At 51.7% G+C, this 16,754-nt stretch overlaps 2 protein-coding genes across 2 annotated transcripts in view; both read left to right on the top strand.

The window, feature by feature from the left end:
- Positions 1-16,754, top strand: part of LOC148116150 (rano class II histocompatibility antigen, A beta chain-like) — a 191,910-nt gene that overhangs the window by 23,551 nt on the left and 151,605 nt on the right. The window lies entirely within an intron of this gene.
- Positions 8,653-16,754, top strand: part of LOC148116155 (uncharacterized) — a 41,309-nt gene continuing 33,207 nt past the window's right edge. Inside the window, exons 1-2 of the mRNA XM_087888311.1 lie at positions 8,653-8,782; positions 9,986-10,276. Of these exons, the coding sequence (XP_087744437.1) occupies positions 8,698-8,782; positions 9,986-10,276 (376 nt within the window). The 5' untranslated portion in view covers positions 8,653-8,697. The remainder of the gene's footprint in view (positions 8,783-9,985; positions 10,277-16,754) is intronic.

Here is a 16,754-nt window from a genome sequence, read left to right as displayed (position 1 = left end):
CAGATAACATAAAAGGGGGAAAAGAAGGATGGAGCCATTGGAAGCCACCCAACCCCAAAGTCAAATGGTCACTAAATGAACCGATGTAAATCAAGGACTTTCTTCAATCTGCTTCAACTGAGGGAGAAAAGGACCGGAGAACTCCTCTAATCAGCTTGTTTGATGATGGTTTCATGCCTTCAAGTTGGTGTCAATGTTTAGCCACCTATGGATAGACTTTCTCTGGGGAGACCCCTCCCCATCCCCCTCCTCCAGCTCCTCTGAACAGTGTCCTCCCCCCCCAACTGCAACTGAGCCCCTCCCCCTCCATGCTGGTCCCCCTTTTCCTCTCTTCCCTCCCGTCCTTCCTCCGTCAGAGCCTCCCCAGAGAGCAGGGAGGGTCTCCCCACAAAGGGTCCCAAGGGGGAGAATGTGGGTCCTTTGTGTGACATTTCTCCAACCCTCCATCGGTTTCTTTCCTGGGCTCTCCAGGGTCTCCTCGGGAGTCAGGAAGGGCCCCTTCAGCCTCCTCCAATGGGGCAGAGGACCTTGTGGCTGCCCCACCTGCAGACTCAGCCATGGGGCGGAGGAGGAGGAGGAGGGGAGTCCCTGAGCTGCCCAGAGGGAGAATGGAGGCTTGTTGCCTGCTGGATCCTGGCCAGGTCCTCAGTTCCGCTTCGGAGGAGCCCAGAGCTTCAGGCTGGGGAAGCGAAGCCCAAGCGCCTCTGCAGCTCTTGGGGGCTGGAGAAAGAAACTGTGTGGGGGGGGGACAGAGGGAACTCGGAGAAGAGCCCAATATTTGGGGGGTTGGAAGCATGAAAGGGGGCCAGAGGTTCTGCCTGGGTCAGGTGAGGGAGGGAGGCCCCACAGAGGCTGCCTGAATCTGGGGCTGACTGTGTGCGAGTGGCTGTGTCAGATAGACAACTGTGGGGCAGATGCGGACTTCAGCTGCTGGGGGGGACCTGGCTCTGGGCTGCTGAGGCTGGTGCTGGGCCAGGGGGGAGTTTGACCCCTCCAGCCCCCCCATCCCTGGAAAGGACCCAGGCCACCTCTGGACCCCCAAAGCTCTTGAAACAGGATCCGGAATTCAGGATCTCTCTAAGCCGCCTTTGCGTAACTCACAGGAACCCAAATCTCTCCCAAAGACTAGAAAAAAAGAACAAACGGCCAGAATGGAGAATCATTCATAATATAAAATGTTTGTGAGATTTATGGATCCTGCATATCTGTTGCCTCTTGGAGGGGAGGCGGGTCTTTTTCTTCCCTTCAGAGCTTTATTCTTGTCTTTTTCGAATGGGGTGTAAATGTGATTTATCTCTCTGAGTCTGTTGAAAACCAGAAGTTTTCCTTTCGGGATTCCTGGACAAGGAACTTGAAATATAAATTTATGACTTTATTACTGGACCTGCTGACTGCAGCAAGAATTCCTCATATGCAAAAATGGAAAAAAACCTCCATCCCCAGGATGGACAAAGTGATGGAATGAAAAATGTGGCAGAAATGGCAAAATAAACTTTTTGAGCAGAGGAAAGAAGAGATTTCCAGCTGTTTTTCTACCTGGAAGCCACTTCTGGACTTTGTGCTTGAGGCAGGAAAAGAATGAAATCTGGAGTTTTGGGATTTACTGATTAAGTTAAGTTGTTGTTATAGAAATGGTTAATATTTACTTAGAAAAGAAATAAAAACCGAGGCTACAATTTCACTTTGTATTTTATTGTGCTGGGAAGAAGTTTTTTTCCTCTCTTTTTTCCTTTTGCCCTTTTCCCCCCACTTCTCCTTCCCCTTTCTTTCCCTTCCCCATTTCCCTAAGACTTTTATTTTCCATTTGATGCCCTTATAATCTTCATGGAACATCATAAAACGGAGCCTTTTGTTTTAGGGGCCTTCCTGTCCCACAGCCAAAATAGGCAAATCTCATCAGGATCTGCACAATCAGATGGCAAAATTTCTTCCACAATGTCACTTTATATATTTTTTTCTGCTGAAAGTAAAGATTGTGGTGCATTATGGGAGAAGATGTGGACTGTTAGATCCGGCGCAGGGAAAAGAAGACTGGACCAGCTCGATACATTAATAACTTTATTAGGTACAAAGTAACGAGTCAAGACTGCTGGCGCGCTGCCGGAGCTCTCCTTATATTCGCTCCCGGCAGACGCACCGCCCCTTGACAGGGATTCAAATCTCCCGCCCGATGGCTGGCAGCCAATCAGGGCGGATGTCCTTATAAGGACATAACACTCCTCCCCCCTTAGTCCGAACTGTCAATCTCGTTCACAAACGTCACGTAATCGCGCAGGTACGCCGGACGCCTCGGCACCCTAGCTGACCTGCGCAGTCTCACTTCTCCTCCGTCTCCGACCTGGAAGGACGGGGCTCTTTCGTCTCTTGGTTCCCTCTCCGGAACCGGGCTCGGTTCGGCTGTCGAGTGAGCGGGGCCACCCCCAGCGCCTCCGGCCGGACCGCAGACCTTGGATGGCTGGTCCTGGTGGTCTTCCTCCTGGCCTGTGGATCTCTCGCCTCGTCTCGGTTGCTCGGTTCCGACCCGGGAAGAGCGTCTGAGTCTTGGTAAGTCCATTTCTTGCTCCTCCCTGGTCTCCCGGGCGCTGTGGTTCGGTCTCGGTCCGGCTTGCTGCCGCTCGGTTGGTGGTTCCGCTCGGTTCGGGTGGTGCTGGCTTGCGTTGTTGTCGTTGTGCCGTCCGACCTCGCAGGGGTGGCGTTGGTCCCCTCGGTTGGGCTGGCGTTGGTCTACCTCATCTGGTCGGCGGTGGTCGACCTGGTCGGGGTGTTGTTGCGGCGCTACCTCTGCGGGGCGGCGGAGGTCTCCCCTGCCGGGGTGGTGCAGGTCTCCCTGGCCGGGTTGTTGTCGGTTTCCCCTTCCCCCTAGTCCCTGGTCTACCGTTGGTTGGTGCCTGGGGCCATCCGGGTCGGGGTGTCGTTTCTTGGCTGTCTTCTGTGATGGGCGTGGGTCCCCCACGTCGGTGAGTCGTGTGCCACCCTCGCCCGTGGGTCGTGGGGTGCCCGTCTTGGCTGGGTCCCGGTCTACTCGCCTGGAACTGCAGTCTCCCTGGCTGGGCTGGCATAGGCTGCTGTAACTGGTGGGGTGCGCTGCTCCTCCTCTGGGCAGGTCCCGGTCTACCTGCGGGCTGGGTTGGTGGTCCCTGGCCTTGCCGTGCCTGGTGCCCACCTGGCTGGGTTGGTGTTGCCATCCCCCGTGCGGTTGGCCCCGGTCTACCTCGCTGGGCTGCCGACGTGACAGCATCTGGTAGTGGGCTGGGCCGACCTTGTCGGGGTGGTGCTGCTCTGCCTCGCAGGGGCGTGGTAGGCCTACCTTGTCTGGGTGTCGCAGGCCTACCTCGCCGGGATGTTGTAGGCCTACCTGGTCTGGGTGTGGTAGGTCTACCTCGCCGGGGTGTTGGAGGCCTACCTCGTCGGGGTGTTGTAGGCCTCCCTCGTCAGGCTGGTTTTCATGTGCTCCCCCCCACCTTTTTCGGAGTTGGTCGATGTGGCGTCTCGTGAACTGTCCATCTTCCAACTCGACGATGTAGGATTTGGGGCCGGTTGTGCTGGCAATTTTCCCCTTCAGCCATTTAGGAGAGCCGCTGAAATTCAGCGCGAAAATTGAATCTCCGTCGCTGAAGGCGCGAAGCGGGCGGCTGGCAGTTGCGGTCACTTCCGGGCTGTATTGGGGGTGCAGCCGGTCCAAGGGTGACCTCAACCTTCTGCCCATCAACAGTTCGGCCGGGCTCTTGTGGGTGGTGGCGTGTGGCGTGATGTGCTGGGTGAGGAGGAAATTGTCTATGCGCTCTTGCCAGTCCCCCGGGCCCATTTTGGTGAGGGCCTCTTTGGTCAATCGGACCATGCGTTCAGCTTGTCCGTTTCCGGCCGGCCTGTAAGGGGCGGACAGGGCGTGGCGGATGCCCAGTCCCGCCAGGAAGGATTCCATGGCCAAGGATGTGAGCTGGGGGCCGTTGTCTGAGACCAGCACATCCGGTAGACCATGAGTGGCGAAGAGACGGCGCAGGGCTCGGATCGTCGCGTCCGTTGTGGTAGATGCCATGGGCACCACCTCGAGCCATTTGGAGAAGGCATCTACCACGATGAGGAGGTGTCGCCCCTGCATCGGACCCGCGAAGTCAATGTGGACCCTCGACCAGGGGTTGCCGGGGGTCTCCCACTTCGCGACCTCGGATTGCGGCGGCGCTGGGCGAACTTCTTGGCACGGGTCACATCTGGAGACCCATTGTTCAATGTCTTTGTCCATGGAGGGCCACCAGACATAACTCCGTGCCAGTGCCTTCATGCGGACGATGCCCGGGTGCCCCTTGTGCAAGGTCTCCAACGTTCGCCGTTGCAGAGTGCTTGGAATCAGCACCCTGTCTCCCCATAGCAGACAGCCCTTCATGGTGGACAGCTCCTCCTGTTTCCTGGCGAACGGGCTGAATCTTTCCTCTGGCTTCCCCGACGGCCACCCTCTGAGGATCCAGGATTTCACTGTGCGGAGTGTGGGGTCCTTTTGGGTGTGGACGGCCACATCTGCGGATGACACCGGGCAGCTGGCGTCGTCATCAATGTGCAGTAGGTGGAGTGTGGGGGCTGGGTCTTCGACCGGCTTCTTCGACGGGCATCTGCTGAGGGCGTCGGCGTTTCCTATGGCTGTGCCTGGCTGGTGCACGAGCCTATAGGAGTAGCCCGCTAGGAAGATTGCCCATCTCGTCATTCTTGGGGACATGAAGGTCGGGGTTGGTTGGTCGCCTGCGAGGAGTCCCAGGAGAGGCTTGTGGTCTGTGACTATGGTGAAGCTTCTTCCGTAGAGGTATTCGTGGAAGCGCTTCACTCCAGCCACGATGGCCAGGGCTTCTTTGTCCAGCTGGCTATAGTTCCGTTCTGCGCCGGACATGGTCTTTGAGAAGTACGCGATTGGGGCTTCCGAGCCATTGGGCAGTTCGTGGCTGAGGACTGCCCCCACCCCGTAAGGCGACGCGTCGCAGGTCAGTCTGATGGGGAGCGTCTCGCTGTACTGAATGAGGACGCTTTTGGACGTCAATAGTCCTTTGATGGCCCGGAATGCCGCTTCCTCTTCCTGGCCCCACTTCCAGGAAGCCGATTTTCCCAGCAGGCGGTGGAGTGGCTCAGCAACTGTGGCTTTCTGTTTTAAGAAAATGGCGTAAAAGTTGAGCAACCCAAGGAAAGCCTGAAGCTCCGTTTTGTTTTTTGGGCTTGGAGCTTCATGGATTGCTTCCACTTTTGATTTGGTGGGGTGGATGCCTGTGCTATCAATGAGGAAGCCCAGGAACTCGACTTCCTGTACCCCTATGATGCACTTGTCCCGCCTGACCCTCAAACCCTTGGCCTTGAACCGCTGCAGGACAAGCCTGAGCCTTTCAAGGAGTTGGGTTCTTGAGTCACCGGAGATGAGCACATCATCGAAGTAAGGCACCACCCCTGGAACGCCTTGGAGAAGGCGTTCCATCATGGATTGGAAGATGCCAGGGGCAGCGCTGACTCCAAATTGGAGGCGGTTGCATTTAAATGCCCCTCTGTGCGTGACAATTGTTTGAGCCTCCGCCGTTTTGTCATCCACTGGCAGTTGCTGGTAAGCCTGGGCCAGGTCCAGTTTCGCGAAAATTGATCCAGATCCCAGGGAATGCAGCAGATGTTGCACCACTGGGACTGGGTATGCGCTCTGTGCCAACGCCTTGTTGATGGTACAACGGTAGTCAGCACAGATGCGCACAGACCCATCATGCTTCAGTGGGGTCACAATGGGGGTCTCCCATGAGGCATGATCGATCGGTTCCAGGACGCCCTGGGCGATCAGCTTATCCAGCTGCTCGTCTACTTTAGGCCGCAGGGCAAATGGAACTCGGCGGGGCTTGAGCCTGATTGGGGTGATTCCCTTGTCCAGATTAAAGGAGATTGGCCTCCCCACAAATTTTTCCAGCTTACCATCGAAGACTTCTTTGAACTCTTCGATGATGGAGTCGAGTTCGTCCCTGCGGATCTCGTGGATGCCCTGAAGTGAAAGTCCCAGCGGCTTGAACCACTCCACACCCAACAGGTTCGGTCGGCTGTGCTGCACAATGGTGATGGGTAGCTTTCCGTTGAAGTCGTTGTACTTCACCCGGATTGTGGCTCTGCCTAGGATTTCAATGGGGTTCCCGTTGAAGTCCACCAGTCTCGCCTTCGGGGTTTTCAGCTGGGTCCTTTTGTATGCCGGGTTCAGCTGCTGTAGGTGCTGCCAGTCCATGATGGAGTAGGCGGATCCGGAGTCTACCTCCATCTTGCACGGAGACCCCTCTGCTAGCAGCGTCACGTGGAATTTGGTGGTTCCCTCGTCGCTTGTGTGAGCAATGGTGGTGGTCTGGTGCACCGTTCTGTTGCGGGGATATTCCTCCTCCCCGCGCCGGGACTGGTTTGAGGACCGTTTGGATGTCCTCTGGTTATCTTTGCGATTTTCCTTGAATCGTGGTCTGGGTGGTTCCGGGGCTGGATCTGTGGCTCTGCAGGCCTCTGCGATGTGGCCCCTCTTCAGGCATCGGCGGCAGGTCGCGTCCCTCCATCTGCAGTTTGCCCTGGGGTGGTCGCCTCTGCAGCTGCCGCATCGCTCTCCCCGGTCGCCATGCTGTGGGTTTTCCCGCCTGGGGGGGCGGAACACCTTGTGGACGGCCATTTCCTCATCAGACTCGGATTGAGTAGTTGCCTCGTCTGATGAGGTCGGGCCCGACTTATGGATCTTATGGATCCCTCTTGCTTTTACCATTGCGGCGGCTGCTTGCTCAGATGTTTCAGCCGCTGTTGCTTCGTCGAGGACGTCTTTGAGCGGGATCCTCTTCCGGCTGAGGAACTTTTTCTGCAGCCCCACATCTCTCATGCCAAAAACAACGCGGTCTCGGATGGCGTTGTCCACGTTATCGAACTCGCAGTTGGCAGCGAGTTGGCGAAGTGCTGCCACGAATTCCTTGACGGATTCACCTTCCCGCTGGTTTCTTTGCTGGAAGGTGAACCTGTTCGCGATGGGGGTGCCTGTAGGTGCGTAATGCTCCTGTAGGACTTCCTGCAGGTCGTCCCAGGACATCTCCTCAATGTCCCTGGGTGCCACGAGGTCAATCGCCATCTCTAGGACGTCCGATCCGCAATGAGCCAGGAAGAGGGCTCTTTTCCTCTCATCGTCGAGGTTCTGGTATCCATTGCCTCGCAGGAACTGCCGGAATCGGACCATGTATGACCTCCACTTCTCCCGGGCTGGGTTGAATGGGTTCAGCGCGGTCATCGGGGCTTGCGGGGTAGCCATTCTGGAAGTCGCTGTGGTGTAGTGACTTCAGCTAGGTGGGCGATCGTGCCAAGAGTCTTGTTCGGGTTCTTCTCTCAAGTCCTTCGTCGCCAGTGTTAGATCCGGCGCAGGGAAAAGAAGACTGGACCAGCTCGATACATTAATAACTTTATTAGGTACAAAGTAACGAGTCAAGACTGCTGGCGCGCTGCCGGAGCTCTCCTTATATTCGCTCCCGGCAGACGCACCGCCCCTTGACAGGGATTCAAATCTCCCGCCCGATGGCTGGCAGCCAATCAGGGCGGATGTCCTTATAAGGACATAACATGGACGTTCTCCGAGGAAAGGAGCGGAAAGCGGAGGAGAAACGGCCGAACTTCATTCCGGGATTTTCATCCGGGGCTGCTTTGCAAGGAAAAGGGGGATCCCCACCCACAGAAAGAAAGAAAGAAAGAAAGAGAGGGAGGGAAGGAGGGAGGGAGGGAGGGAGGGAGGGAGGGAGGGAGGAAGGAAGGAAGGAAGGAAGGAAGGAAGGAAGGAAGGAAGGAAGGAAGGAAGGAAGGAAAAGGGGGATCCCGACCCACAGAAAGGAAGGAAGGAAGGAAGGAAGGGGGAGATTCCTACCCATTTGGGTTTGGGGAATCGGAAGGAGGTGCAGGGGAGACGCGTGTTTCATGGAAGGGAAATCGCCCTTTTCTCTTGTAAAGCCAAGAGATCCCTACTGAGAATCCCCCGTGAAGGGGGGAGGGGGGCTGGGGAGTGGATCCGGCTGGATTAGGAGGGATCCTTGCAGATCCCCTCCGCCTCTTCCTGCCTGGACTGTCAGCTGAGGGTTTTCCTGGCTTCCCTTCGGATTGGGGGGAGCGCGTGACCCCCAAGTCCTGGCTGGCTGTGGGGCTGCCCCTCCCCCCTTGTCATCCAGGGCAGCTGCTGGGGGCTCCCTCCTCCCATTCTGAGCCCCGAAGGACCCTCGAGCTCTGGATCCACTTTGTCCCTCTGGACTCTCGGCAGCTCCAGCTTAGGCTCCTTCTGGGCACTCTGGAAACTCAGAGGGCATCTAGTCCGCCCCTCCAGGCGCACAAAGGGGGATTGGGTGAGAATCCTGGGTGGGTGGGTGGGAAAAGGAAGTCCACCCTCCCCTCCAGAGCTGGCATGAAAGACCCCCCAGATTGCAGCCCCCCAAGACTGAAGGGATTCCCCTCCCCCACTTTCTCCGCTTCTCTCTCTGCGCCGAACTATCTCCTGCATCGGGCGAAGTCAAGGGAGGCTCTGCCCGGAGACCGATGACGCTGCAGAAGGGAGGATTCCCATTGGTCCTCCTGCTCTTTGTGGACTCTCCCTCTTCCGAGGTAGGAGGAAAACTCCTCCCCCCCTCCAGACCCTCCGATTCCTCCTCTGGGGCTGGGAGCGTCTTTCTCCCCCCTTTGGGGCGCTTGTGGGGAGCCTCCATGGCTTTTCTTGGGGTCCCCCTGATGCTGCTGGTGGGGGCGCTGGCCCCAATCCCCGGAAGCGAAGGGGGGAAGGAGACCCCCGGTAAGGAGGGGGCTCGAGGGGGCTGGGGGGGGAGAAGGGGGTTGGGGGGAGGAGGGGGCTGGGAAGGACCCCTGGATGGGGGGAAGAAAGCTGCTGTGTCTCCAGAGCCTTGAACAGCCTCGATCTCTGCGTGGTCTCCTCTCCCTTCCTCCCCACCTCTCCCCCAGGAGGACTGAGAGGGACCCCTCCCCCCTTCCCCGATTGTAGCCGAGGGGGGGTCTCAGCCGGGCCCCTCTCTCGCCCCCCCCGCAGCGTCTGGGTGGGAGGGGGCTGCATGGAAAGAGGAAGGGGAGGAAAAGCGAAAGGGGGAAACTGAGGCATTTTCAGCCCTGAAGCCCCAGAAGGGAAAAGAGGCATTTGAGCAAAAGTCTTTGGGCTTCTTCAGAAACTTCACTTTTTCTCCTCAATCTCAGATTTGAGGCTGTGAAGGTCAGGCAAGAGGGGGGCTTCGGGCCCTTCTGGGGAGACTCTGAATGTGGGGAGGAGGCCAAGAACCCCCCAGCCCCCATAATCTCCCACTGCTCTATCGGGACCTGGAGGGGAGGGGGAGTACTGAGGGAGAAGGAGATTGGGGGTCCCCTTTGCGAAGGGGGCGGGAGACCCTCCCTTTCAGGTGCGGGGGTGGCAGGGGGTCTTTTTGGGGAGGGGGAGGGGAAACGGGTGATCCCAGAGAACCCTCCAAAGGGAGGGAATTGAGTTGAAGATTCGGGGGAAGAAGAGAAGCTGGGGGGACCCAGGGAAGGTGGGGGTTCGAATAGCTGGGAGACCCCAGGAGAATCGGTCTAGATGTCCTCATTGTGGCTCCTCCCCATATCCCCTCCCAAAGGAAGAGAGAGTGGGGGGGTATGGACGTTACTTTCCCTCCAGCCCTCCCCCCCCCAATTCCTGCCCCTTGAGATCCAACCTTCCCTGCAGAGAGGAGATCTGCCCGACCAGTTGAGCTTCTGCCTGCCTTTTTCCTCCCTGGGAGGCTGGAGAAGGTCCCTCCCCTCCCCCCTTTCTCCCCCCCTCCAGACCCCCCAGGAAGCCTCCCCTCCTCTCTGGGACTGAGAGTTCCCTTTCCCTCCTCCAGGGGGCGTCTTCCCCCAGTCTCTCTTGGAAAGTCCCCCGCCCCCTTCTCTTCTACCAACGGCTGGGAGCGATGGGCCCTGGAGTCCCTCCTGACTGCATTCCTCCTCCTCCTCCTCCTCCCCCCCCTCGCAGCCCATTTCCTGTTCCAGAGGAAGCACGAGTGCCGCTTCCTCAACGGGACGCAGCGGGTGAGGCTCCTGTACAGGCTCTTCTACGACCGGCAGGAGTTTTTCCGCTTCGACAGCGACCTCGGGAAGTTCGTGGCCGTCACGGAGTTTGGGAAGGCGGATGCGGACAAGTGGAACAGAGACGAGCAGCTCCTGCAGATCGCGAAGGCAGAAGTGGATCACCTCTGCCGGCACAACTACGGGGTGTACAGCTACCAGGTGGCCAAGAGGGAGGAGCGCCTGATTGGCCGGAGAGGTGAGTCTGGGGGGGAGGGAGGGAGGGGGGGCTCTTCCCTTGGAGGGGGAGGCCAGGACCCCCCTCCTATTTCACTCCTTGGGATCCTCCCGGATGGAGGTTTTGTTCCTCATTTATTTATTCTGCACTCTCAGATGTGCAAAATCCTCCGTTTCTTCCCAGGGTCCAAACCCTCCTCCTGTCTGGAATCTGGGATCCCTTCGATCCATTTCCCCCCCCCCCCAAGAAAATCCACCCACATATGTATTTTGTGGGGGGAGGGGAATCCAGCCAGATCTCCCTCTCCTGCTCAATGTAGGCAGTCCTCCACTTACAACAGTTTCTTTAGTGATTGTTCAAAGTTACAACAGTGAAAAAAAATGACTTATGCAGCCTCCCCAGGGTCACGTGATCCAAATCCAGATGCTTGGCAATGGCCTCATATTTGTGACGGTCACAATGTCCCGGGTTCATGTGTTCCCCTTTTGCGACCTTCCAATAAGCAAAGTCCATGGGGAAGCCGGATTCACTTAACAACCCTGTTTCTCATTTAACAACTGCAATGATTCACTTAATGACTGTGGCAAGAAAGGTCGTAACATGGGGCAACATTCATTGAACAAACGTCTCACTTAGCAACAGAAATCTTGGGCTCAATTGTGGTCCTAAGTCGAGGACTCCCTGTATCTACATATATATTTCTCTCTATCCCTGATTCATTTCTATCCTATTCAGGAACCTCCCGTCTCCCTCCCTCTTCCCACCCAGAAGCCCCTCCCTCTCTTCCTCTGCTCCAGAAATGCTGCTTTTGGCACTTTGGGATAAAACCTTATTTTTTACCCAAAATAAAAAAAAAAATACTGGACGCTTTTTTACCTGTCGGCTCCTTTCTATGGATCTTCTGCTTTTTTTTGGTCTTTCTTCATTCAGAGTCATTTCCAGTCCTGCAGCTTTTTAATCCAATAAGGAAACAAATGAGTAACGGAAGCAGCCTAGAATTTGTAATCATGATTCAAGGCTTAAACCGAGATGTAAAAACCCCAATAACAGGAATCCTGATCGCTTCCGTTCTTCCTTCCTGGGGAGGCTCCTGATTTGGGGGGGAGAATCCAAAAACACCCACAAACCTTAAAACTGAATTTGGGGTCATAAGAAAGAAATTGGGCCTCCATTCAGCCCTGAAGCCTCAGATTCTTACATTCTCTCTTTATTTATTTATTTATTTATTTATTTATTTATTTATTTATTTATTTATTTTTTAAATTTATATACCGCCCTTTTCCCAAAGGACTCAGGGCGGTGAAGGAGCCAAAGATAAAAACACAAAATAGAAAATTTAAAAGCAATTTAAAGTAAATTAAATAATTTGGCCCAACAGTTTAAATACCCCATTAAAATTCAGAGTAAAATTAAACAATTTTTAAAAATTTAAAAAATTAGGCCAGCCCGATTTGGTGAAATAAGAAAGTCTTTAGGGCCCGGCGAAAAGTTCACAGGTCCGGGATCGTCCGTATCTCCGGGGGGAGCTCGTTCCAGAGGGCAGCTGCTCCCACAGAGAAAGCTCTCCCCATGGGGGCCGCCAGTCGACATTGTTTGACCGAGGGCACCCCGAGGAGCCCCTCTCTGTGGGAGCGTACTGGCCGGTGGGAGGCTCTCGATGGCAGAAGGTGGTCTCGTAGATGTCCAGGTCCTAAGCCATGGAGCGCTCTAAAGGTGGTAACCAACACCTTGAATCGCACCTGGAAGACCACCGGAAGCCAGTGCAGCTCGCGCAGGAGCGGTGTTACATGGGAGCGCCATGATGCTCCCATAATTACCCGCGCGGCCGCATTCTGGACCAGTTGGAGCCTCTGGGTGCTCTTCAAGGGGAGCCCCATGTAGAGAGCATTACAGTAGTCCAGGCGGGAAGTGATGAGGGCATGAGTGACCGTGCGCAAGGAGTCCTGATCCAGAAAGGGACGCAACTGGCGAATCAGGTGAACCTGATAGAAAGCCCCCCTGGCCATGGCCATCACATGTTCTTCTAAGGACAGCCGTGTATTCAGGAGGACACCCAAGTTGTGAACCCTCTCCGTGGGGGCCAATGATTCGCCCCCAATAGTCAGAGATGGCACCAACTGACTATATCGGGATGCCGGAAACCACAGCCACTCGGTCTTGGATGGGTTGAGCCTGAGCCTGTTTCTCCCCATCTAGATCCGTACAGCCTCCAGACACCGGGACATCACGTCAAGGACATCATTGGGATGGTCCAGGGTGGAGATGTACAGCTGAGTGTCATGTCGGCTGGTGACACCCGGGGGGGGGGGCTTCTCTGTGGGAGCCCTAGCCCTGTGGAATGAACTGCCCCCAGAAATGCGTAAGATCTCTGACCTCCGGGTATTTCGCTGTGCCCTTAAGACCCTGCTGTTCCGCCAGGCTGGGCTATCAATGTAATGATTTTAAATTGGATGTTTTAAATTTTGGGGGTTTTTTAATATTGAGCCGAAATTATTTAATAATTTTAAATTATTTTAATTGTTGTTTGTCTTTGTGCTTTTAATAGGCTGTACACCTCCCTGAGTCCTTCTCCCGAAGGGCGCTATAGAAATAAAATTATTATTATTATTATTATTATTATTATTATTATTATTATTATTATTATTATTATTATTTTTCTGTAAAGGCCGAATGGCAACAAGGGCAGCTAAAATCCTTGATTTGTGCAATACTTGGCCTCTGAAACCCCATCAGTCGATAGAAATATAGATATTCGCTAAAAGAGGTGAGAGGACCGACCCCTGTGGCACCCCACATATAAGGCGCCTCAAGGTCGACCTCTGACCCCCCGTCAACACAAGCTGCGACCGGTCAGAGAGGAAGGAGGAGAACCACCGCAACACGGTGCCCCCCACTCCTAACCCCTCCAACTGGCGCAGCATGATACCATGGTCGATGGTACCAAAAGCCGCTGAGAGGTCTAACAGGACCAGGACAGAGGAGCAACCCCTGTCCCGAGCCCTCCAGAGATCATCAACCAATGCGACCAATGCCGTTTCCGTGCTGTACCTAGGTCTGAAGCCGGACTGGAACGGATCAAGATAAACCGCTTCATCCAGGTACTGGGGGAACTGTTGCGCAACCACACTCTCAACAACCTTCGCCATGAAGCGGAGGTTGGAGACTGGACGATAATTTGCTAAAACAGCCGGGTCCAGGGAGGGCTTCTTGAGGAGAGGCCTCACCACCGCCTCTTTCAAGGCGGCGGGAAAGTAACCTTCACGTTGATAATCCTCTAGAGCCAGCCTTGTGTAATCTCCCAGGAAGCCAGCACCAACCAGGAGGGACACGGGTCCAATAAACATATGAACATGTGAATAAACATGTGAACATGTGAATAAACATGTGAATAAACATGTGAAGGAATATTCCAGATTCCTTCAAAATTGCCTATATTTCTTTTTCTCATTTTATTTCTTTGTGTAATAAAAATCTTCTATATTTCTTTTATTGACTGATAGGGTTTCAGAGGCCAAGCATTACGCAAATCAAGGATTTTAGCTGCCCTTGTTGCCATTCGGCCTTTCCAGAGAAATTATATTCCTTTTATTTGAATCAGAGAAGTCTTATCAATAACTTAAGAACTGGTTAAGTTGAATGTTCCCATTGTAACTCCAGAGATTCTCCAAAAATAACGTCTCACCATAGAATCCAATAAGATCCTTCTTCCATAAGAGGAAAACCTCCAGATCCTAAGAGAGAAAAGCCTCTTGGAGCATTTGCTCCTTCTGGAGATTATTGAATATTTTCTGGGAACCTGCAGATATTTTGCTCTCCACATATTCAGTCTGGAGGCAAAACTCATTTTCACTCCTAAATTCTTCCCTGCAAACCTGGGAGGATTTTCAGCTGCCACATAAGATGCATTTGGAAATGTTTTTACTACCCAACAGGATATTTTCTTGGAGATAATAATATCCAGCTATTTAATTTGTTTCTGGGCGATGTTTAAAGTGTATTTTTCCCCTACAATGAACACAACATTCTTGTCATCTGGCACAGTACTTGAAATAATTCTTATTCCAATATTATTTAATATAGAGATTTCACCACTTTTATTCATTTCTCGAGTGATTTTTCATAACCTCCGAAAGTGCCCCAAGTGCCAATTGTGTTGGTGTTGTGAGTGTGTCTCTTTTGTGGGCCTCTCAGGTCCTCCCTCCTTTTGGGGGTCTCTGGGGGGATTTTCCCTTCAGGGAAAGGAGCTTCATCAGCTGCCCAAAGACTCCAAAGCCCATCCTCCCCTCCTCTTTTCCTCCCTCCCCTCCTTCCTCCCTTCCTTCCTCTGGTTCAGGGACAGGACCAAAATCTCTGTCTGGATAGTTTGTGAAAAACCTTTAGCTGCTCACAAGCTTTATCCACATAAATAGAATGCATTTTTATTATAAATCCAAAATGGTGATCCTGAATTTCATTGTGATTCATATAATTTCTTCTTCATCAAAAGTATTATTATTACTTCCATGAAAATACTTCAGACAAGAGGCCAATAATTCTCCAGGGGTTCCTCTTCTTTATTAAAAGAACAGGAATATTTATTATTATTATTATTATTATTATTATTATTATTATTATTATTATTATTTTTGATTTTCAATATAAACTTTATTGTTTAAAAGAAAAAACATTTAAAAACATACAAGTTTCTCACAATTGATAAACAAATTTACATATACAGTACATAAACGTCACCTATTAGCTAATTTCCATTATTCTATATAAATATATTATATGTATTATATATACATATATATAAACATACAATAAAGTATTCCATATTCTATTCCTCTGACAGTGCTGTTTTTTGTTATATTGATTTCTTCTAAATTTCATCTCTACCCAATTCCTTTCCTCTGGTTTATCCAGTGGTACCATCTATTCCATGTTTCATAATATTTAGAGTCCTCCTTATCCTGTAACTCTAAAGTTAGTCTATCCATCTCTGCGCATGTATATATTTTTTGTATTAATTCCTGATCTGTTGGCAATCGATCGCTTTTCCAGAATTGTGCTAGCACTAATCTAGCCGCCGTGATTATATGAAGTATTAGGTATTTTATGTCATTTCGGATGTTCTTTTTGATCATGCCCAATAGAAAAATCTCTGGTTCTAATTCAATTTCACAATCTGTAATTTCTCTTATCCATATCCTTACCTTGTTCCAGTATTTCTTAATGACCGGGCAAAGCCACCAAGCATGGTAGAAAGTTCCCTGTGTTTTTCTGCACTTCCAACAGGTCGAATCTACATTTGGGTACATTTTCGCAAGTCTTGCGGGGGCCAAATGCCATCGATACCACATCTTATAATGATTTTCTTTGTAGGCCACCGATTTTGTCATGCTGTAATTAGTTTCCCAGACTCTTTCCCAATCTTCTAGCTGTAGACTGTGCCCGATGTTTCTCGCTCATGCTATCATCTGCCCTTTCACTAATTCTTCTGCCAAATCTTATTCAAGTAAGTATTTGTAGATTTTCAAAATTAATTTCCCTTCTTTAGATTCTAATAATTTATCCAACCTGTTTTGTTTCAGATCTATTCCCCCCTCCTCCTGATCCTTCCTGTATCTTATTTTTATTTGTGAGTAGGGCCACCAGTCTATTGCTATTCCTTGTTCTTTTAATTCTTCCCTAGTTTTTAATTTGCCCTGTGTATCTAATATTTCTCTATATCGTAGTATTTTTTGTTTTGATAATATATTTGGGTGGGTAATTGCTTCTATTGTCGACAGGAATATTTATTAAATTACGTGTATTTAAAGCCAATTGTTGGTCAGGCTCCAGTTTAGGAGACCTGAAATCACAGGATGTTTCTTGAGTCTCATTGGGGGAATTTTCATGATGTGGGGCAGCTAAAATGTACTTTGTCCTCCTGCTGTTTTAAATCAAGAAGTCTCTATTTGTCTATTAAATTGGATTCCTGGATGGGCAGAGGGAGAAATTTGTGTCCCTGGGTAGGTATTTAAAAGGGAAAAAAAACCTTTTTCCGATCCAATTAAAATCTCCAGCAACTCCCATCTGGCCAAATTGGAACCCCAAAATCTTCACACGGCAGTCTTGTAAATAAGGAGGTTTGGGATGGGCTATAAAAATAAAAATGTAAAAATACCAAATTGCAGCTTTAAAATCTGATCCTTCCATTTTCTTGCTAAAAGACTTTTTTTCTCATCCAAAATTTGCATTTCCTGTTTTTTTTTTAAAAAAAAAGCCATTCTCAGTTTGTAAAGCCTCTGCCTTCTTTTAGCAATTCCACAAAGGCCTTTAATGTCCCAAGAGGCAAATGGGATTTTCCTGAAAAAAGAAAACAACTCACACCTGAAATGCTGCTATTTGTCTGCATGGAAACCTGACCAGATCCCAGGTTGGAATTACAAACAACCATTTAAAAATGGGTTCTTCTTAAGCATCATAGAATTTACTGTTAATAAGAAAATCCCTCAAGAGAAAAAAAAATGGCTGG

Source organism: Pantherophis guttatus, chromosome 2 (genome assembly GCF_059756535.1).
Source record: "Pantherophis guttatus breed Tessera chromosome 2, ASM5975653v1, whole genome shotgun sequence".
Classification (NCBI taxonomy): Eukaryota; Metazoa; Chordata; class Lepidosauria; order Squamata; family Colubridae; genus Pantherophis; species Pantherophis guttatus.
The sequence above is the reverse complement of the archived record's forward strand: the minus strand, read 5'-3'. Positions and strand labels throughout refer to the sequence as shown.